Source organism: Crotalus tigris, unplaced genomic scaffold, assembly GCF_016545835.1.
Source record: "Crotalus tigris isolate CLP2741 ecotype Arizona unplaced genomic scaffold, ASM1654583v1 scf7180000018173.423308, whole genome shotgun sequence".
Taxonomy (NCBI): Eukaryota; Metazoa; Chordata; class Lepidosauria; order Squamata; family Viperidae; genus Crotalus; species Crotalus tigris.
Genome location: NW_024096865.1, coordinates 86,652 through 108,460, shown reverse-complemented (window position 1 = coordinate 108,460; position 21,809 = coordinate 86,652). Strand labels below are relative to the sequence as shown.

General features: G+C 40.8%; 2 protein-coding genes across 6 annotated transcripts in view; one reads left to right on the top strand and one right to left on the bottom strand.

Moving 5' to 3' along the window:
- STK36 (serine/threonine kinase 36) overlaps positions 1-10,497 on the bottom strand; it is a 28,363-nt gene extending 17,866 nt beyond the window's left edge. For 2 of the 5 annotated variants that reach the window (XM_039348785.1, XM_039348786.1), the window contains exons 1-12: positions 10,262-10,497; positions 6,134-6,218; positions 5,611-5,728; positions 5,166-5,306; positions 4,026-4,103; positions 3,245-3,375; positions 2,913-3,162; positions 1,844-1,937; positions 1,563-1,732; positions 611-801; positions 412-526; positions 162-305 (exon numbers count right to left, since the gene is read on the bottom strand). In XM_039348785.1, the coding sequence (XP_039204719.1) occupies positions 162-305; positions 412-526; positions 611-801; positions 1,563-1,732; positions 1,844-1,937; positions 2,913-3,162; positions 3,245-3,375; positions 4,026-4,103; positions 5,166-5,306; positions 5,611-5,694 (1,398 nt within the window). In that variant the 5' untranslated portion in view covers positions 5,695-5,728; positions 6,134-6,218; positions 10,262-10,497. Of the gene's footprint in view, positions 1-161; positions 306-411; positions 527-610; positions 802-1,562; positions 1,733-1,843; positions 1,938-2,912; positions 3,163-3,244; positions 3,376-4,025; positions 4,104-5,151; positions 5,307-5,610; positions 5,729-6,133; positions 6,219-10,261 lie in introns of those variants that run through there. The other 3 variants (XM_039348783.1, XM_039348784.1, XM_039348787.1) reach the window with 3 other exon arrangements.
- A 64-nt stretch (positions 10,498-10,561) lies between these two features.
- RNF25 (ring finger protein 25) lies at positions 10,562-20,953 on the top strand. The gene is made up of 10 exons (XM_039348778.1): positions 10,562-10,634; positions 11,037-11,108; positions 11,416-11,518; positions 11,607-11,674; positions 13,939-14,008; positions 14,119-14,190; positions 14,677-14,817; positions 16,792-16,881; positions 18,310-18,444; positions 18,823-20,953. The coding sequence occupies exons 1-10, from the start codon at positions 10,591-10,593 to the stop codon at positions 19,516-19,518; spliced, it is 1,491 nt and encodes a 496-aa protein (XP_039204712.1). The 5' UTR covers positions 10,562-10,590; the 3' UTR covers positions 19,519-20,953.
- The last annotated feature ends 856 nt before the right edge of the window (positions 20,954-21,809 follow it).

Genomic DNA, 21,809 nt, shown 5'->3' with positions numbered 1-21,809 from the left:
GAGTGATAGCTAAATGGCTAAAATTGCCAAAGGGGGCTGACCACAGAAGCGTATTTCCACTTAAGTCCTCATCTCTTTTCTCTAAAGTGCAGGTGGTTTAATTTCTGAAGAACTAGTTCCTAAAACATATCTAGCGTTCTTTGAGATTTCGTACATCTCACCTGCTGACCAGAATCCTGAATTCGGGTACGGATGCGCTGCACAAAATCTGGGTCTCCCAAAAGACTCAGTGGGGCACTCAGCTGTACATTTGCAGGATCTGTGGCATCAATGAGGTGCTGCCATTCTTCATCGCTATCCAGCTCCTACAGAAAAAGAATGTGTCCACAAGGGCCACAATGTTCTGGAATTCAAGAAAAAAAATGTCTTTGTTATTATGCAAAGTGCTGAGGTATATAGACATATGCTTACCTCAGTTTCCAGATCTACGGTGTCAATGCTGCATCTAAGTCGTGCTCCTGGACCACCATTTGTTGGCTTCCTCTCTGGGAATTCCCGGTCGTAATCATGTGTAATTCTGTTCTCCCTATGCATGAAGAAGGAGGAAGACTGAAGGGAGACTGCACAGCAGAGACCTGTTCTTACCTTCGCTCCAATTACTAATTCTCACCGAGGCGTAGGAGATGGCTCTGCTTGTTCCCATTCTGCTCCTTGGTTTTCTAGAGCACAGGGCCTCTGTTCTCCAGAACTGAGAGACACCTGATCCTCGTCTCTGGGATCTGCCTGAACTAGGCAGGCTTTCCATGGAGGGCCTTGGCTTTCCTTAGCTATTTCTCCTTTCAAAGGAGGCTTGGATTTCTCCTGTAAAAGAAAAAAAAAAATCACGTAAGATCAGGCAGAACTGTAGTGGACTGAGATTCACTATATCAAAAGGACCCTTCCCAAGGATTACAGTAGTGGCCAAAATTGTGGAAACCTTTTGGGAAAAGTGTACATACAGTAGAAATGCCACCTTTGGTTGAGTTTCCACCAATTTTTCTTCTAATTTCTTTATAACTATAGCCTTGTTCACTTAATAATACTATTTTACATTGCTTTCTGGGCAACCAGTCAACTCTTTGCACCATTACTTTAATTTTACTACGTTTTACAAACTCACTAAATGAAGGAACACAAAAAAACCCAACCAACTTAATAGCGATCACATAACACACTGACAAATGTCCTCCTCTCAACTTCAACACATAACATCAATAACTGAATCCTACTGTGATCCGATTGTCTCATTGCCAAAACAAGAGGACACCTGATTGGCTCTCTAAACACTCATGCTCACTGGCTACAATCAGATAAAGGAAAGCTACCTGATATCAACCTAAGCAAGTTGTGCTTCCTTTTTCTGGTTATTTGGCTATAACTTTTCATAGAATACAGTACAGATAATTGAACAAACTGTGTTGCATTACATTCTTAATTAAATTATCTTTCCATTGATATATAATTTTATGGTACTACTCCCCCCCCCAAAAAAGTGGTGTTATTAGCCATCAAACATCAAATGTACACTTTTCCCAAAAGGTTTCCACAATTTTGGCCACTATTGTATGTGCTATACAGTTCACCTTTTTCTGAGCCTCCTGGGCCATCTTCTGACGTGCCTTCTTCAAAATCTTTGACTGACCACTGTGAGGGGCCAGGAAATGTGCCTGTTGGTCTTTCAGAGCCTGTAATTCAGGGGTCAGTTTGCTAGTGAAAGGGTTTGTAACACCCTGTTCTGTTGTGTCATTGATCACTGCAAAGAAGGATGCAGGTCAGTAACCAGATTTCGCTGGACTGTATACATTAAAGCAGATACAAAAGCAAGTTTGAGGGGAGATGGTAGAAAGAAAAGCACCATACTTACCTGTCACCTGTCCAGCAATGAAGGGATGATACAGTAGCTCTGGCCAGGATAGACGCTGACGAGGATCCTTCATCAGGAGACCTTGCAAGAAACTCTAGAAAGTAATGTAACATATGAAAGAAGCTCTCCTGACTAAACTGGAAGACATGGCTAATGTGCCTCACTGGTCTTGATTGGGTGAGTCTCTGTAATCCAACCATATATGAGGCTGTCATGAGCACAAGACATCTTGGAATATTAATTTTGTTTCCCCATTTAAATGTATAGTTTCAGGAAAGCTGTGCCTTAAAAATTCTGCTGGTTTCAGCAAAGTATTGTGCAGAAATATTCTTTAAGAGACAAATACATTTTCAAAATGGTGTATTTCATCTCTCCACCAACAAACTAGGCAGGACCCAAACCAATAAGAAGGAAGAGCTTCATATATTTGGAACTATTTGAAATAGCAACAAAAGTTAGCTTAGAATGGCAATGCAAATTTTAATTAACAACCTGGGTAGCATCAAATCTATGTACAGTAGTAGCTTGAAGTCAAGAAGTAACAGAGGCTAATCTTTTAAAATACTGTTTAATACTTCATGTGGACTGAACACAGACAGCAAACAGTGAAATAAAGTGAAGAAATCACGTGAGGGAGCAAAGGGTCAAAGAGAATATAGGAAATGTTTTGAGTGTAACAGGGCACTAAAAATTCTAGGACAGTGATTTCCAACTTTTTTCATCTCACAGCATACTACAAGGTATTAACATGGGTGGATGCACATTTTATAGGCAGGACTTCCAGGTCACAAAACTTAAAGTCCCATAATGTCACAGGTTGCTAGGACCTGGAAGGAAGTCTGACCCAGGTGATGTCACTGAGATGGGATTCTGGCTGTGCAGGTGCATAACACTTCCCAACATTTCTTTGTGGCTCACTAATGTGGCACACTTGTAGGCTTTTTGTGGTACACAAATGTGCTGTGGTGAAGTGGTTGAAAAACACTGCTCTAGGAGGAAAAAAGAACACATGCTTTCATGTATAAATCAACCTTAATCTTACTAAGTGGAATTGAAAAAAAAATGCTACCTTGAAGTTGGGGCTCATGTTTTTTGGCCACTTGATTGGGTCTTTGATGATAAGGCTGACCAATTGGAAGATACTATTGGTGTAGAAGGGTGGGGTCCCCACATACAGTTCATACAAAATGCATCCCACCGACCAAAGGTCAGCCGTGTGATCATATGGTTTCTCTTCCACAAGTTCAGGAGACATATAAAGTGGAGTTCCCTTGATAGATGTCAGAACCATGGTTTGAATACTCATTGCACGGGCAAACCTTCCAGAAAAAAAAAACACAATCAAAATTTTTCAGTGCTTAGATAGGAATTGGAAATGAAAGGACATCATAAGGTACCTACCCAAAATCACAGAGTTTGATCACACCCCCTTTCCCTAACAGAATGTTCTGAGGTTTCATGTCACGGTGTAGGATCCGGTGGGAATGCAAGTAATAGAGTGCAGAAGCCAGCTGAGCAGCAATAAGTTGCACCTGAAAAACAAATTGCAATCCTAACCCTAAGAAGAAGCTTACTTACTTACTATTATGAAAACCTTTCTCAGTTCGAGTATAGCATCTTCATATCTTTTAGTCTCTGATGATGATCCTTAATGTTGAATCTAAGATCTTCTCCAAGAAACTATAAAATCATACAACTCTACCTATATTACCCTATTTGCAGGCTAACCATGCCCTCCTAATTTGCTATCAATGTATACTGTCGATGTGACTTTTGGGGAATTTGGTGTAAGGAAGGAGTGTGAAATCACAGAATGTAGAATCTTTTAGTGATACTTCTCTCCACTGAACGGCATCCAAATTCAACCATGAACAACAGCGGACAAGCATTTGCTTGAAGATACATAGGCTGAGTTCATTCTTTATGAATCCACCTCAGATTCTACTAACTGCTGCACTGTCATTATTTATTTTTGAGGGCTGTGGCAATTATTGCCTCTCTTCGGTCTTGTGATTCCCCATTCTTTTACAGATGCAACAGACTCATGCCATGTACACACTCTGGGGAACATGATCTAACAAGATCTGATTCCTAAATCACTATTACCGTATTCTTCCCACTCTGTAATATTTCTCAGCTTGTGCACTTATTTCTCCAGTCTAACTCTTCAGGTTGCAGTTACCTGTTCCTCAGGCAAGTTCCCATCATCTTCAAGGATCTGAAAGAGCTCTCCTTCAGCATAATCTGTCACCACAACCACCTAGCAGTCAAGAACCAGAAAAGAAAACCAATATAAACATTCACAAAGAAGCACAGGGAAAGAATACAGTAATACTATGACTAACATTTCTGCACTGAGCATAAGTCTAATTAACAGCTACAGAATGACTTTAACATATTGTAACACTGAAAACATTGCAGGACCCTTTTGAAAAATGGAATCAGAAGTTAACATCAATAATGTTAATTGCAATCTTTCTTGTATGGATAGACTATGTCCAAAAGATACTTTGGAAGAAATGGCAGAAGAGGAACAGGTTTTATCTGAGAAGACAGAGGCGTAGTTGAAACTGGAAATGGATCTACAAATGACAGGCTATAACAGGGAAAACGATGTCTCATCAGATGTACAAAAGAAATTATTTGATGTTTTAAAAATCAAAAAGTAATTGTACATAATAAACCAAGAGAATGATCTGGATAATTTTTATATATTGGATTTACAAAAGAGGTTTACTAAAGCTTAGATAAATTTTGTGAGAAGGGTAAAAAAAAAATGAAATCAGTTCTATGACATTACTTGAATGGACTAAAGATTAAGATTGTTAGAAGTAAAAGAAAGGAATATAAAGTTGATTTAAAAAAAAAGTCTGGATAGTGGACACTGCAGTATCTAGAGACAGCAGGAAAAAAGAGAATGAACTAGAGAAATTACAAAATATAATTGTGACAAGAGAAAGCAAAAGCAGTACCAGTAGCAATAGGTGCCTTAGGTGAAATTCCAAACATTTCCAACCCTGTTGGCATTGACAAAATCACCATTAGTCAATTGCAAAAAGGAGTTTTACTCTGAATCCCAGAGTACATTCTCAGGTTAGTTGAGCAAAATGAAATGGCTTTATTGGGAAGTGAAGTAAAAATTCACACGCTCCAGGGCCCTCAATCTTCTTGGAGAAAGTCTAGCTATGTGAGTGGTAAGGGTAGACATTGATTTGATGGCACACAATCCACCAGAAAGGGCTTTCCCTAAGATGACCAGTGCACACTTTTTCCTATCTCTCCTATACTTAACTTTAAAGTAGTATTACCAATATGTTTTCACCTCTTTGTCAGTTTCAAAACTATCAAGCATCTGGACAATGTTGGGATGATGAAGTCCCCTCATGATCTCAATCTCTCGTTGCAAATTCTTCAGCTCTTTCTGAGACCGGCCTACTTTAGGAATAAACTTCAAGGCCACAACCTGTAATGTTTTAAGAAAAGAAAAGGCCGGAGAAACATGCTAAATCACTATTTGCCTTCTTTCCTAATTTTTCTGTCAAAGAATTTTTCTTTCCCGATTGTCTCTGGATTAATAGAACAGGGAATCCCATAATATGATTTGTCTGATTTTGACTTTGCATGTTATGAAAGCCCAGATAATTGTGGCTTAGTCAACAAATGATTGTTAATCAGAGTAAGTGAACCCAATCTATTTGTAGAACAACCCTCACTGACAGTTCAGTCAATTGCTGATGGCCATTATCACTTTTCTCTTTTGCTCTTACTTGTGCACTATATTTGCGACGTCCTTTATAGACTCTTCCAAAAGAGCCTTCTCCAATCATTTCCAACACATGATACCTGTCCATGATTAGAATGTACGGAAAAGGATGAGAGCATAACCTGTTGAGTACAGAAACAGACACTTAGCTCCTGCAAGTTAAGTCATCAGTACTTCCCTCTGCCACATTCTCAAATTGACCTCTTTGCTCCTCCAATAATTTTCTCACATTTGTCCTTTTCCCTTCTGAATTTTTCATAATTCAAAAGTTGCCTCCACCCCAAATTATGGTATATTTCGCACACTTCAGATTCTTCCTGTAACAGGGAGCCTGATTACTAGATCTTTGCTGAGCAATAATGGTATTACTAGGTTTCTCTATTAACTAGATTCTGCAAAAAAAAATCTACCTCTACTTCAATTAACATCAGTGAAATTATACAACAAGGTCTCTTCTCTGGCTTACATTTGGCTCCTCTTTCTTACTGGAAGTCTGGTCATTATTATATGTACCATACCCTTCTAACCTTTGTTTGGAAAACTTTTGATTTGATTGTGTATCTCCCAGTTTCTGGAAACTTCATTGGGCTTCAACCACTTCCATTAACAGTCCTAAAACACAAGACAAATCCCTTGGAATTGGAAAACCAAAGAGTCCAGTAACATTGAAACATCTTTGGTGGGATGAATTTTCATAGCAAATTTCTTTGGGGTGCAATACATTAAGCAAATAAAATCAAAACTTTCTGCTTTACTCATCCTTCAAACTGGAAAGGAAGAGGCTCTTTTACGACAGCTCTTTAGCACCTCCTTTTAGAAGACTCAAGGAAAATTGTGAGAATTTATAGATTGCCTTTTAGTTTCGTTCTTTATTCTGATCTCTTTGTCTTTTTTTAATCTGACTTATTTTTGGTTATTATATTATATTATATTATATTATTATATTATATTCCCCTTTATGGATTACTGCCTTGTCGTGGCGAAGGGGCTTGCGTAACTCAATGAAGCTATGAGTTATGCCATGCAGGACCACCCAAGATGGACAGGTCACAGCAGAGAGTTCTGACAAAATGTGATCCACTGGAGAAGGAAATGGCAAACCACTCCAGTATCTTTGCCATGAAAACCCCATGGACAGTACTAAAAGGCTAAAAGATATGACGCTGGAAGATGAGCCCCTCAGGTCGGAAGGTGTCCAATATGCTACTGGGGAAGAGCAGAGGGCTAGTACTAGTAGCGCCAGAAAGAATGAAGCGACTGGGCCAAAGCCGAAAGGATGCTCAGCTGTGGATATATCTGGTGGTGAAAGGAAAGTCTGATGCTGTAAAGATCTTTTCTCCATAGGAACCTGGAATGTAAGATCCATGAATCAAGGCAAGCTAGACGTAGTCAAACAAGAGATGACAAGACTGAACATCGATATCTTAGGATTCAGCGAACTAAAATGGACAGGAATGGGTGAATTTAACTCAGATGACCATCAGATATACTACTGCGGGCAAGAATCCCTAAGAAGAAATGGAGTAGCCTTCATAGTCAATAAAAGAATAGGAAAAGCAATACTGGGATACAATCCCCAAAATGACAGAATGATCTCAGTTCGAATCCAAGGCAAACCATTCAATATCACAGTAGTCCAAATCTACACCCCAACCACTGGTGCTGAAGAGGATGAAATTGACCGGTTCTATGAAGCCCTACAGCATCTTATAGAATTAACATCAAAAAATGATGTCCTTATCATCATGGGGGATTGGAATGCTAAAGTAGGAAGCCAAAAGATAACCGGAATAACAGGCAAGTTTGGCCTTGGAGTACAAAATGAAGCAAGGCACAGGCTGATAGAATTTTGTCAAGAGAATACGATGGTCATAACAAACACTCTTTTCCAACAACCCAAGAGACGGCTCTACACATGGACATCATCAGACAGTCAAATAGAAATCAGATTGACTATGTGCTCTGCAGCCAAAGATGGAGAAGCTGTATACAGTCAGTAAAAACAAGACCAGGAGCTGACTGTGGCTCAGATCATGAGCTTCTCGTTGCAAAATTTAGGCTTAAATTGAAAAAAGTAGGGAAAAGCATTAGGCCACTCAGGAATGAATCATATTCCTGATGAACATACAGTAGAGGTGACAAATAGATTTAAGGAATTAGATCTGATAGACAGAGTGCCTGAAGAACTATGGATGGAGGTTCACAACATTGTACAAGAGGTAGCAACTAAAACCATTCCAAAGAAAAAGAAATGCAAGAAAGCAAAATGGCTGTCTGAGGAAGCTTTGCAAATAGCTGAGGAAATAAGGGAAGCGAAAGGCAAAGGAGAAAGAGAAAGATACACCCAATGGAATGCAGAATTCCAGAGAATATCTAGAAGAGATAAGAATACCTTCTTAAATGATCAGTGCAAAGAAATAGAAGAAAAAAACAGAATAGGGAGGACCAGAGATCTCTTCAAGAAAATTGGAGAGATGAAGGGAATGTTTCATGCAAAGATGGGCATGATAAAGGACCAAAATGGCAGGGACCTAACTGAGGCAGAAGAGATCAAGAAGAGGTGGGAAAACTACACAGAACTATACAAGAACGAGCTTAACGTCCCAGATAATCACGATGGGGTGGTCACTGACCTCAAGCCAGACATCTTAGAATGTGAAGTGAAATGGGCCTTAGGAAATCTGAGCAACAACAAAGCTAGTGAAGGTGACAGTATCCCAGCTGACCTATTCAAAATCTTAAAAGACGATGCAATAAAAGTGCTACACTCAATTTTCCAGCGAATTTGGAAAACTCAACAGTGGCCACAGGACTGGAAAAGGTCAATTTACATTACAATTCTAAAGAAAGGCAATGCCAAAGAATGTTCAAACTATCGCAACATTGCACTCATTTCACATGCTAATAAAGTTATGCTTAAAATCCTACAAGCTAGACTCCAGCAGTATGTGGATCGAGAACTACCAGAAGTACAGGCAGGATTTCGAAGAGGCAGAGGAACTAGAGATCAAATTGCCAACATACGCTGGATCATGGAGAAAGCTAGAGAGTTCCAGAAAAACATCTACTTCTGCTTCATTGACTATGCTAAAGCCTTTAATTGTGTGGATCACAACAAATTGTGGCAAGTTCTTAAAGAGATGGGAGTACCAGACCATCTTATTTGTCTTTTGAGAAACCTATATGGATCAAGAAGCAACAGTGAGAACTGGATACGGAACCACTGATAGGTTCAAAATTGGGAAAGGCATCCGGCAAGGCTGTATACTGTTGCCCTGTCTATTTAACTTATATGCAGAGCACATCATGAGAAAGGCAGGGCTAGATGAATCAAAAGTTGGAATTAAGATTGCCAGGAGAAATATCAACAACCCAAGATATGCAGATGATACCACTCTAATGGCAGAAAGTGAAGAGGAACTAAAGAGCCTCTTGATGCGGTGAAGAAGGAGAGTGCAAAAGTTGGCTTGAAACTCAACATTAAGAAAACAAAAATCATGGCATCTGGTTCTCTCAATTCCTGGCAAATAGATGGGAAGAAATGGAGTTAATGACAGATTTTATTTTCCTGGGTTCCAAGATCACCTCAGATAGGGACTGCACCCAAGAAATTAAAAGACGCTTGCTCCTGGGGAGGAAAGCTATAGCAAATCTAGACAGCATATTAAAAAGCAGAGACATCACCCTGCCAACTAAAAGTGCGTATAGTCAAGGCCATGGTTTTCCCAGTTGCAATGTATAGCTTTGAAAGTTGGACCATAAGAAAGGCTGAGCGCCAAAGAATTGAGGCCTTTGAACTATGGTGTTGGAGAAGACTCCTGCAAGTCCCTTGGACTGCAAGGCGTTCAAACCGGTCAGTCCTAGAAGAGATCAACCCCGACTGCTCTTTAGAAGGCCAGATCCTGAAGTTGAAACTCAAATACTTTGGCCACCTAATGAGAAGGAAGGACTCACTGGAGAAGAGCCTAATGCTGGGAAAGATTGAGGGCAATAGAAGAAGGGGACGACAGAGAATGAGATGGCTGGATGGAGTCACTGAAGCAGTAGGTGTGAACTTAAATGGACTCCAGAAGGTGGTAGAGGACAGGAAGGCCTGGAGGAACGTTGTCCATGGGGTCACGGTGGATCGGACACGACTTCGCAATTAACAACGATATTATATTATATTATATTAATTATATTATATTATTATTATATATTACTATTATTATATTATATTATATATTAACCAGAAACCTTTCTCAAATTTCAGTTACTGCAGTTTCAACAAGAAATAAAGTTCTTCCCAAGGACACCTTTCCCTCCTAATTTTTACTGTATTTTATAACACACCGCACACCCACAACACATAGGGGATGATAACTGCAGCTGCTGCCAAGAGTTCCTTTGGCTTTATTCCCATAGTGCTTATTAGACCTGTTTCTTTCCAAAATGTTTGCAGAGAGACATTAAAACGGAAAGGCTAAAAATCCTGTACCCTTTTAGCTTAGAGCAGTGTTTCTCCCTCCCTCCTCTGAGGACTTCCAACTTCCAGAATTCCCCTCCCCAGTCATGGCTGGCTGGGGGATTCTGGGAGTTGAAGTCGACACGTCTTAAAGCGGCCCGAGGGGGAGAAACACTGGCTTAGAGAGCGCTCATCCACTGCTAGGACTTACTTCTAAGTACCTGTGCAGAACGCGCGGCCAGCGTTTCAACTCACAGCAAAACACGGTCATCCCCTCCCCTCCCCTCCCCTCAGTCCGCCGTCCCGCCACTCCGATCCGTCTCTGCCCGGGGATGACCAAGGGGCTCCTCGCGAGGAAGGGAGCGGAGATTTAGCTCCGGCACTCCAAGGGCGGGAAGGGAGGGAAACCTGCACGCTCAAGACGCCCGTTACTTGCCAAGCGTCAGACTACGGCGTCGCCGACCTATCGCCTAGCAACTCCTGGCGCCGGAAGTAATCGTGGCCGATTTAGCCGCCTTTCCGCTTTTCCCGCTGGCGAAAATGGCCGCGGCAGGGGAAGAGGAGCAGACGGGAGTGGAAGATTGGTAAGAGGGCGATTGGTGTCGTTTTGTCCGAATTACCAAAACTGGGTTCTGTTTTGCCACCCTCTACTTAACCTCTATTTTTGGCAAAACCCTAATTAAGAGTTCATAAGGAAGCTGAAAGTTTAGCTGAGAACGTCTAATCAGTATCTGTCTCTGAAGTATACTAAAACTATTTCTGTTGGGGCAAGTAGATCTGCGCTACAAACATCCGGACTCAATATTGCAGCAAAAAGTTTGTTATACAGGCTTAGGCCTTCGCGGCTGGCGTCAATGGAAGCAGTGATGAGTTTTCGGGCTGAATGGCGAAACGTTAGAACAAAAGAAAAGTAACATCTCATACTATGCAGGCAGAAGGAATTTAAGAAAATGAGATATATCTGTAACATTTCTTTTTTTCTTCAGGGGTTTGCCTTCAGAAGTGGAAGTCTTGGAGTCTATCTATTTGGACGAGCTTCATGTGTTTAAAGGAAACAGGTATTTGCTTTATTGTCAGATGTTTTGTTGGCTTACAGGTAAAACATAACAAGAGTATTTATGTGTAGTTATAAATAAACCCTGAGGCCAGATTTCGGTATGAATAATCTTCTCTGGCTTACATGCCAGAAGAAAGGAGTAAAATTCACTCCTATATCACGCTCTGAGTTACATAGATACAAATCCTTAAGATTGTAAATGAGGCTGTCTGTTAAAGTCACCAGTGCAAGAGAGCTCCAACGTGTTACTTTTTAAATTTGTTCTCTTTTCTGACAATTGACTTTAGCTTGCGCCTCTCTCAAACTAGATCTGTTCCCTGGGAAATCTCCATCACACTACACCCAGCAACTGCTGAGGATCAAGATTCTCAGTATGTCTGTTTCACCCTTGTATTGTCTGTGCCTCTGCAGGTAAATGTCTTAAGTGCTGTTTTTCTAGTTATTTCATCATGGAGCATGGCTATGCTATATATTTACACTTGGGTTGGTTTTCTTTTAGTATCCAAATGAAATACCAAAGATTGTTATCCAGAATCCTCGGGGATTATCAGATGAACAGATCCAAAAGTAAGTACTTTGATCAATTAGTCACACGCTTTCTTTGGAAGTGGGTTTTTGATACCCATTTTTACTTCTGTAGTTCTGTTCCTTTATATGTAGCTGTCCTTCAGAAGAGGAAGGTAATGTTTCTGTTCTAATATTAAGGATACTATTATATTGTGTGATAGTGAAAAGAAGGTAGTTTGTATATATATAATACATTTGTGGATTATCTGGACAACAAAGATTTTGCTTCCTGAACACTTGGGTGGATCTTGTAGATTTTTGGCTGCTAATCATAAAAATAACCTGTAATTTAACTATCACATACCATTTTGTAGAAATCTTTTGTTTTATACAGTTGTAATATACATCCTTCAGTACCTATTGGCTATGCTGCATACATTGAAAAAAAAACCCCAAAACATGGAACTGTTGTTAAAGCACATTAGTACACTACGCTTAACTGGAATATCTGTGGTTATCTAAAAGTAGTGGCTCTGCTGCTTGGAATGCAGTTCAGATATACCAAGTACTGTTATTACATATGTGAATGGGACAACCGTACAAGAGAGTCTCATTATACTAAAAAGAAATGATCACTCTGAAAGAATTTGATTCCAGGAAAGAAAAATATGGCATGTGAACTTTGTTGACCCAACAAAGATATTTGTTTTCCACTTCACATAAAACCCAGACTGATGAAAAATGTTGTGAAAGTGATGAGCAAGGAAGGTGAAGGTTTTTGTTATTTGAGACAGATGTTTCCAAGAATAACTGATACCAAGATTAAGGCATTTTTATTGGTCAACAGATCAGATTCACCATCAATGACAAGTAGTTTGAAGATTTGTTAGTGCAGGGGTGGGCAATTAATTTTTCTATGAGGCCACATGAGAAACTGAGACTGTTGTGGATGGTCAAACAAATAGGCTGAATTTAATTCTGCTCAATATTACTTTTATTGCTTTGTCAAACCAGTAAATTATATGGTTTTTATTAGTGTTTCTGGTAAGAATACATGTTATGTCTTATTTACATTTTATTTAAATAATTTATTTATTAATTTCCAATTGACCTCACGCAGGCTGGATAGGGACAACCAAAGGCTGGATGTGATGCGGGGCCATAAGATGCCCAGATCTATGTTAGTGGGACCAGAGAAAATCACCTGGAAAGCATTTAAAGATGTCATAGAGAATTTTCTTGGCAACTATAAAGCACTATCCTTCCTTCAGTTGCTTGTTGAACATCTTACAGCACAAAATGCCATGAAACATGTCACTGAAGATTCATTTTCTGTTATTCATACTTGGATTTCTTTCCCAAAAGTCTAGGTGCAATCAATGATGAACATAGTGCAAGGTTTCACCAGAACATTGTCACAATAGAAAAATGGTATCAGGGCAATTGGAATCCATCAATGCTGGCTGACTGAAGGACACTAGAGCTAGACACATTGGACACTGAATATAAACAAAAATCAGCAAAACACTTTAGCCCTGCTGAATTCCTGCAGTATGTTGGAAACATTATGCAATTAAATATAGTCGTTGAAAGTTAATTTCATGTTTCCCAAGATTCCTGTGTGATGCAGTCATTCTAAACTTATATCTGTGTTCAGTTTGAAGAGGTTTATCATACACATCAAAACTTTTTCAGGAAGCAAAATTTTTGGAAAAAAATTATCGTCCAGTATATGGGATTTATTTTGGCAGAGGGCGTTAAAGGAGAACTTTATGGAAGAAATTTTTGATCAGCTAAAGCACCAGATGGACAGAGGTGTCTGCTCCACATTTCTTTACACCTGCCTTACCAATACCCGTAAGGCCTTGCCCTTTTCTTTCCTTTTTCTCAGAGGGCACTCAGAAAAGCTGGGCAACCCAAGCTGCTGTTGCTGCTTATCAAATGAGGAGGCAAATGCAACCCCACCATGGGGTAAGCTGAGGGGAGCCTTGCAGTATTAAGCCACTATGACAGATTCATTCATCCCCATGGCAATAACTTCCCATGACAAAGGCAGCTTGGGTTCCTTTACTGTGCTCATTCCACAGGTAGTGGTAGCCTATCCATATGACATAATATACTGAGAGTATAATTATTTCCTATTGTCATTCCTTTTAAAGTGTTTGGAAGTATCTTTTTTTGTGCAGGGCTGCAGATTACAGTCTCTCAGACTGAGCCTGGGCTTGTTTTAATGTTCACCTTGTCATTGTGTTTGATCAATTTAGCCACTTTATTAAGTACTGCCCTCTGGTTTTTGTCTTGATGCCCCTTTTCTGCCTATCTAGAATTTCTCAGACACTGCAATGTATTGCTGAGAGTCAGCTGGGTACACCTGTGCTATATGAACTAATAGAGGTAAGAGGAGAGGAGAGAGATCTGTGAGGTTACACAGGGTGGCGGTAAGGAATGGTTTTAGCTTGGACTGTAGGATGTGAAATTACACACTGGCTTTTTCTCTCAACAAGAAGGGAAAAGAAATCCTCACAGACAACAACATCCCTCATGGGCAGTGCGTGATTTGCCTGTATGGCTTTCAGGTAAGGGCATTGTGGACTTAGCATTTTTTAAAAAAATCATTTTGGGAATTAGAGGAATTGAAATCATTAAGGAGAAAAAAAAATGAGATGTGGGTGAGCTTCTTGAAAAGATGTCTAGATAGGAATCTCTTAAGATTGTCGTGATGCAGTTAACTTGATGCAAAAGAGAATCAAATGGGGATTTTAGGAAAATTGAATATGGCAAAGGAGTTTATTAGGGGGCATACTCCTGTTTCTGTAGCCTACATGAAAATGCTACCTACCCGCCCTTAGAAGCAGCTTTTCACACAAAAGGACAGGATGCAGTATTTTGTGGAATAAAAAATAAGAAATCCATTAGTTATATGCAGGACGTTTTATGTGATTCTTTGGAGTTAATCTGTTATGGGAGTAGACTTTAAATGTGGCAAACACTGCCCTCTGTAATATTTCCTGAAAGAATAATGCTCAATGTACTCCTGAGAATCTCTACTTTCATCTTCACAGGAAAATGAGGCTTTCACCAAAACCCCGTGTTACCACTACTTCCACTCACGTTGTCTTGCTACTTACATAGAGTATATGGAGAAAAAAATCAACGCACAGAAGAAAGAAAGAATGCAACATTTGACACCTGTGTCCAAAGAGGTAATGAATTCTTCCACTGCAGCTGCTTGACTGCTCTTTTCTTCAGGAATGGCTTTTTAGTTTAGGTCAGGGGTGTCAAACTCAATTTCACTGAGGGCCGCATCAGCATTGCGGTTGCCCTCAGGGGGCCGGGTGGGTGTGGCCAGGGTAGGTGTGGTTGGGTGGCCATGGAGGGAGGGGGTGTGGCCTACTGGGTGGGCGTGGTCATCTCTACATCAATCGCATCAAGGGTGCCTGTGGGGGCCTGGGCAGGAATGGGACAGATCTGAGGGTCTCTGGCAGAAGGGGGTGGAACCAGGGTAAGTGCCAAGCATGGTACACTGGAGGAGCCTCACTGTTCCTCTCAGGCCATGTGGGGGGGGGCTGAATGGTGGTGCAGGCTGCCCAGAGCCCTGGGCAGCAGAGGTCAAATGCCCAGCCTGGCCCTTGAGCACCCACGGCACCAAGCCCAGCCCCACTTCCTCAAGACTGCTGCTAAGGTTCTCCTGGTTCCTCCCTGTTTCCAGACAGCCTTGTGGAGCTAAAACTGAATATGTTTCAGCATAAATGGCCACCACAAAATTGTACATTGGCTCCCAGCTGGCCTGGGCCAGGGCCAAGGCAGCAGGGACCGTTCCCTCACTGTTTCCAGGATGGCTTAACGGGCCACATGAAACCACTTTGCGGGCCGCATCCGGGCCCCAGTCCAGGCCTTGTGTTTGACATGTCTGGTTTAGGTCAGTATTGCCAGGTTATTTCAGTTTGTTCAATTATGGCACTGTGAACCTGGAAAAAATATTGGAGATAACAATTAATTTTAATAAAATTATTAAGGATAAATGATAAACAGCTTCCCTTTTACTGATGCAATATTCTGGAAATATTCTAATTTAAAATTTGTGGGAGATGAATAATATGTCTTTCTCTCTGCAGTGTTTTAGTAAAGTTCTGTGAATAGAGGTCATCTTTCTGGCTTTTGTTATATAGATGAACAAAAACCATGTGCATTATTCTTGGAAGAATACATTCCAGGTTTTTTTTTCAAGAAAATGGTTACATTTTGACCAAGATGGTTCTTTTTAGGGAATGAAAGAGGATGAGAATATGTTTTATGTTCTGGATAAGTGTTTTGTGGGATATGGTATTTGTCAAGATATGAAATGATTCTCTCTTTCTTCCTCCATAAAAATAAGAGAGGAGGGCAGCACTGAATGCATCTTTCCCTGAGATCTCAGGAATTGTGGTAGTTAGAGGTAAAGTTGCTGCAGCAATGCAAAAAAAAGAAGGAGAAGAAGAAGAAGCATGAAATGCCAAAAAGACTCCATCATGAATAATAACATAATTGGTAGTGTGCCATACTGTTTCCTCTCGGTTTTGGCACTTGGGAGGGCACTCTTAGAAGACCTACGTCTGTGATGGCAAACCTATGGCACGCGTGCCACAGCTGGCACGCAGAGCCCTCTCTGTGGGCACGTGTGCCATCGCCCCAGTCCTAGGCCTTCAGCTGGGTTTTATAAAACTTTTTTGCTTTAGGCCTCCGCCACCATGTGCAAAAAAAAAAAGGTTCAATCAATCAACCAATTTCAACTTCTCGCGGGAAAAAAAAAGATCTTGCAAAGTTGGAAATGATTGGTTGAACTTTTTAGTCCCACCCAGTCTGCCATTACCACTGCAGCCACGCCCACCCAATGGGCCATGCCCACCCGGCACCCAACGATGCATAAGTGAGCTTTGGGTTGCAGTTTGGGCACTCGGATCTCTAAAAGGTTCGCCATCACTGATCTAGGTAAAAAGCTTGGGATCCAGACTTTTCTATTAGTACCAAGTGCTGGGATAATTGCTTTTGATTGAGAAGTAGCCATGGACTTGTCTTAAAGCATTTGTTATCCACTAAAGCAGAGCATCAGAGGGGTATGAAGGTAGAAGCAGAATATTCCATGGTGTGGCCTAATTACACAATGCGTATGGTTGTTTCTGTTATCTTTTCTTGCATAGGATATTGAAGTGCAATGCCCTGTGTGCAGGGAGCCTCTAGCGTATGACCTTGCCACATTGCAGGCAGCACCATTACCGCAGCAGTCGATGGTAAGGAAAATTGGCAACCAAACCTTTTGCATGGAACCATTGCTGTTTAAAAGATGGAACAAACCAGTGGTTTAGGATTTAGCCTAAAACCCACATCATATCAGTTTTGCTGAATCATTTATAAACAGTGACATCAGTGGAGCTCTGTAGCTCGGCGGGAGGTGGGAGGGATGGAGAAAAGAAATGGCCAAATGTCCACAGCATGTTCTCATTCTCACAATGTATAACAATTTTTAGCTATGTGCCCATAGCCTAATGTATAGTGCAAAATCTAAATAAGTTTTTCTGCTCAGGTTTTCCAGGTAGATCTGAGAATGATGCAGGTTTTAGTGTAGGACACAGGTCGGCAACCTGCGGCTCCGGAGCCGCATGCGGCCCTTTGAGCCTTCCCCTGTGGCTCCCAGCCTCCTCTGCCTTTGCAGAGAGAGACAGAGAGGTAATTGCGCTTCCCTGCTTTTCTCTCTCTCTCTCTCTCTCTCTCTCTCTCTCTCTCTCTCTCTCTCTCTCTCTCTCTCTCTCTGTGTGTGTGTGTGTGTGTGTGTGTGTGTGTGTGTGTAAAAGAGAGTGCACTCACAGTGTTCTCCGAGGAGCTGAAAAACTTACTGGGCGGAGCTCCTCCCTTTGCTGCGTCTCTGCAGGAAGCAGGAAGGGCAGGAGAGAGCTAGCTAGCCCAGCTAGGCTGACTCAGGAATTCTGGGAGTTGAAGTCCATGAGTCATAAAAGAGACGAGGTTGCCTACCCCTGAGCTTGTTGGACAACAAGCCAGGTGAGCAGCAGATGGGGGGGGGAAGAAAGAGAGAGGGAGGGAGAGAGAGAGAGAGGAAAGAGACAGAGAAAGAGTGGGGGAAGAGGAGTGGCAGACCAAGGGCAGATAGAGAGGGAGGGAGAGAGAGAGACAGAGAGAGAGAGACCCTTTTGACATCTAAAATGAAGATAACACTGCATATATCCTTTTTTTACCTGTGTGTGTATGTAATTTTATTCTCTTAAAACATTTTCTTGGTGATCATTGTTTTAATAATATGGATATTCCCAAGAGTCATATTTTTACTTTTATTTTTAATGTGTGTGTGTGTGTGTGTGTGTGTGTATATATATATATATATATATACACACACACACACACACACACACACACACCCCTATAATAAAGGGTTTTGCGGCTCCCGGTGTTTTGTTTTTGGTGGGAAATGGGTCCAAGTGGCTCTTTGAGTGTTTTGGGTTGCCTACCCCTGGTGTAGGATGTCTGGAGAGCTCAGCTTGGGAGAGGGAAGTCTGCCTAAACCATTTGTCCTTCTAAGAATGATGTCAAGATCTTTTTTTTTTCCTGCTTTATCTAAACTGTGCACCTTTCCAGGTGGGCACCATAGTTATAGTGTTGGGCCTGAAAGTTCCACTCCTGAAATACACGGTGTTGTTCCCCCTCAGGAAGTATACCAGCCTGACCAACAGACACTGCAACACAGAGAGCAGTTGCGTCAGCACTTCCAGAGGCAGCAAGAAAAAGGCGGCATCATTGACGTGGAGCTGGAGAGAAATCGCTATTTTGTTACCCTGCAAAGGGTGAGTGGATCGGCAGAATAGAAGGAAAAAGGGTTATTAAGGAAGGAAGGAAGAAACTGAATAGCATCCAAAATCAGGAAGCTATTAATCCTCTGTGCAGGGAATGAAAAGTAAGCTTTTACTTGGTTGACAGTCTTGGAGCACAAGATATTTACATCTTAAGCAATTCCATAAGTATCTTTTAGGTAATTGATTAAGATTGAAACATCAAAGCCATTTTGGATGAATGAATTTTGTTGTCAAGAGCATGTTGCAATGAGAGATTTATTATAGAATCATGCTAGAGAATATGAATTTGGTGACACCAATATTTTAGCCCATGCTGCATGATCTTTCTGGTTCATTTATTTTATCTTAATTTGTTTGCTTTCTTCTCAGCCCTCTGATGTCAAGGAATTTGACCATGTAGCCATCTCAGAAAATGACCTGGGAACTAAGAATAAGCTGAAGTCACCAGCCATTTCAGAATATACTCGAACAAGTACAACATCCATGAGCGATGAGCTAAAAAATACAGATAAATCATCTTTTACTTTCCCTCACCATAATAGGAGAGAGAGAAATCAAGGGGAGAAGCCATCTTTACAAAATCCCAGCTGGCAATTACATTATAAGACATTCGAGATGGCAACAGGAAAGTATGTTGAGGAAGAATCTGAAGCCTTAAGTAGGAGATCTAATTGGAAGAAGGAAAGAGGGCGGTGGAAGTATGGGAGATACAACCAAGATATTTCAAAATCTTACAGCCGAAACCAGGAGTCCTCATTCTTGGATAAAAAAGATCTGTGTGCCAAATGTCTCCCATCAGCCAAAGAAGAGAAATACAACATGGAGAAGTGGATTCCAATGCCAAAAACTCAAGCCTCAAACAGAGAGAAAGTGGACATTTGCCCTGGGGAGCTCAGAGGACAGAACACATGGCAAGGTCAACATGGTATTCAGAACTGTGAGAGATGGGAAAAGACCGAAGGGAGAGAGTATGTAACTTATCCCAAAATGCCAAGAGATCGGGGGCAATCCAGACCAAGGCCACAGAAAGAATTGCAAGGTCCAAAGACTGAAGGAGGTTCTTAGCTGGTGGTGATCAAAGAGAGGACACTGATCACTTTGTCACGTTGCCTTTCAGACATTGACTTTTCCTTATTTTTTTGGGCAGGGAGAACCCAGCTGTCTTGGGAGTTTTCTCTAATACACTGGCAGGTCTTGTGCGATGGCATAAGCTTTATGAAAAATATTCTGTGAGGATTAGAGTGCTGCAAAGGGACAAATACCTAATTTGAGAGAGCAATAAATGATAGTGAAACAGAGTTTCTATATATATTGAAATTCCTTCTAGCAAAATGGAATTGTTGCAATGATCAGAAGGTGAAATCCCTTAGTTAGAAAGGCCATTGGGAAAATGCACTGTTAAACACTTTTAGAATTTTTTTTTTTAAAAAAAAAAATATGAAGAGGTATAGGTCTTCCTCTTTATTGTCCAGGAGTTTGGATCAAATTTGTTATATTGCTTACTATTTATGGTCACTAGTGCTAGACATGATGGCAAGAGTGCACTATAGTGTCAGATTTAGAATTGACCCTTGGAATTAATCCTATTATGTGTAAATGGTCCTCTGAACCACCACAGTCTGCTGTTAGGCTGCACACTGGGATGTGGGTGTTGTTTTTTTTAGTGATCTTTTCACTACTGTCAGTACCAAAATACCTTTTAGTTTATGATATGATTAAACAGTTGCTGTTCAGAGCTGTATTTCAAAAGAGCGATTACACTGAGCCTGTTAATTCTAGATACCAGTGTGCCAGAAATATAAAAAGCTATGCAAGTAGCGAATTTCTTATCTTCTGCCATTTTTGGCCCAAATTTGTTGTACCCAATCTTGGGATCAGAGGATTGTATTCTACCATAATATGGAGAGGGGAAAATGTAAATGTATTTTTGCTCACATACACCCACATGCACATGTGCACATGTATTATATTCAGTAGTTCTCAGAAATCAAAACTTGTATCAATATATTTTGGGATCATATGAACATGAATTAGGTTCACCTCTTATGTACTGGTATATATTTGTATGCAAATGCTGACGGCCATTTCCTCCAATTTGTTAATTTCTACTTTGATTTATATTTATGATTTTCACTATGTTGAAAAAAAATGTAGTGACTGTGAGAGTACCTTTTAACCTGTTGCCTTTGTGTAAAGAAATGTTGCCATCTAACTATACAACGTTCCTACTCTTGGCCCTAACACTGGAGCAAGGGCATGTGCAATACAACTACTGGCTAGAATGGCCAAAATGAACCTCCAGATAGAATTGCTTAATGTTTTCATTCTGAAAGCTGAAAGATCACATTTCTGATTAATGGTATGCATAGGTACAGTCCAATTTGCGTGGCTCAGATCATGAAAGGACTGAAATTAAGCTCAGTTCTTCACCTGTAATGAAATTTGTGGCAATGTGAAGCAAAAACAAAAATGAACATTAAAGTCCAGCTGGATAAGCCAACCTATGAATCTGTTTTTTGCTGAGTAAAATTCAATAGTCGCTATTGTACCACACCAGACTAGATTAACCCCTTCATAATACTGTCTTCAAGTTTTGTTACGGGTTTTTGCTTAGTTACCTAAGTAGTCGTATCCTCCATTATGAATGGAACATGGGAAGTCTAATGTGAGCACACAAATTCTATAGCCACGTGCTTTTGGTATATTATGGCTTGCCTAATTCTGCAAAAGTTGGACGTTTTTAATTATATTAATATATTAATTATATTCAGTATAAAAACCAGCAGTATATCGCAGGTAGGAACAACATACACTGAGCAGCACAACCAAGTAGTGGCCCTGTGTACAGGAACATCTGCCGTGTATTGTGTTATAGCCTCCCAAGTCCAGGTGGGAAATTCCACAGGTCTTGGATCACATAAGAGGGCTAAGATCCCATGAGATTTCCAGATCCAGGCAGGTATTAGACAATCAATCAAACATCGTAGTAGACAAGGACCAGAAGACAGCAATGGTGATAAATGTATCAGTACCAAGTGACAGCAGCATCAGGAAGAAGTATGAGAAGCTGGAGAAATATCAGACCTGAAGGAAGAACTAGACAAGATATGGAAAGTAAAGTAACGTAGTCTCAGTGGTGACAGCACTCGGCTCTTGACTTCTCCAATAAACCCCAGGAACAACCTTGGAGGTCTCTGCTCAGAAGAGTGCAGTGTTAGGAATAGCTAAGATACTGCATAGAAGCTTCAAACTCCCAGGCTGTTAGAGGACTCAAGATTGAGGAAGACTCATAGTATCCATAGGGGTGAGTAGGGAAATGCAGTTTCAGCTGGGCTTATACAACACTTATGCTGTAA

Bases quoted from the DNA above. Each gene is read 5' to 3' on its own strand.
- RNF25 (XM_039348778.1), top strand. From the start codon at position 10,591: ATGGCCGCGGCAGGGGAAGAGGAGCAGACGGGAGTGGAAGATTG. The intron at 11,519-11,606 runs GTAAATGTCTTA...GTTTTCTTTTAG, and splicing joins TATTGTCTGTGCCTCTGCAG to TATCCAAATGAAATACCAAA. The intron at 14,191-14,676 runs GTAAGGGCATTG...TCATCTTCACAG, and splicing joins TTTGCCTGTATGGCTTTCAG to GAAAATGAGGCTTTCACCAA.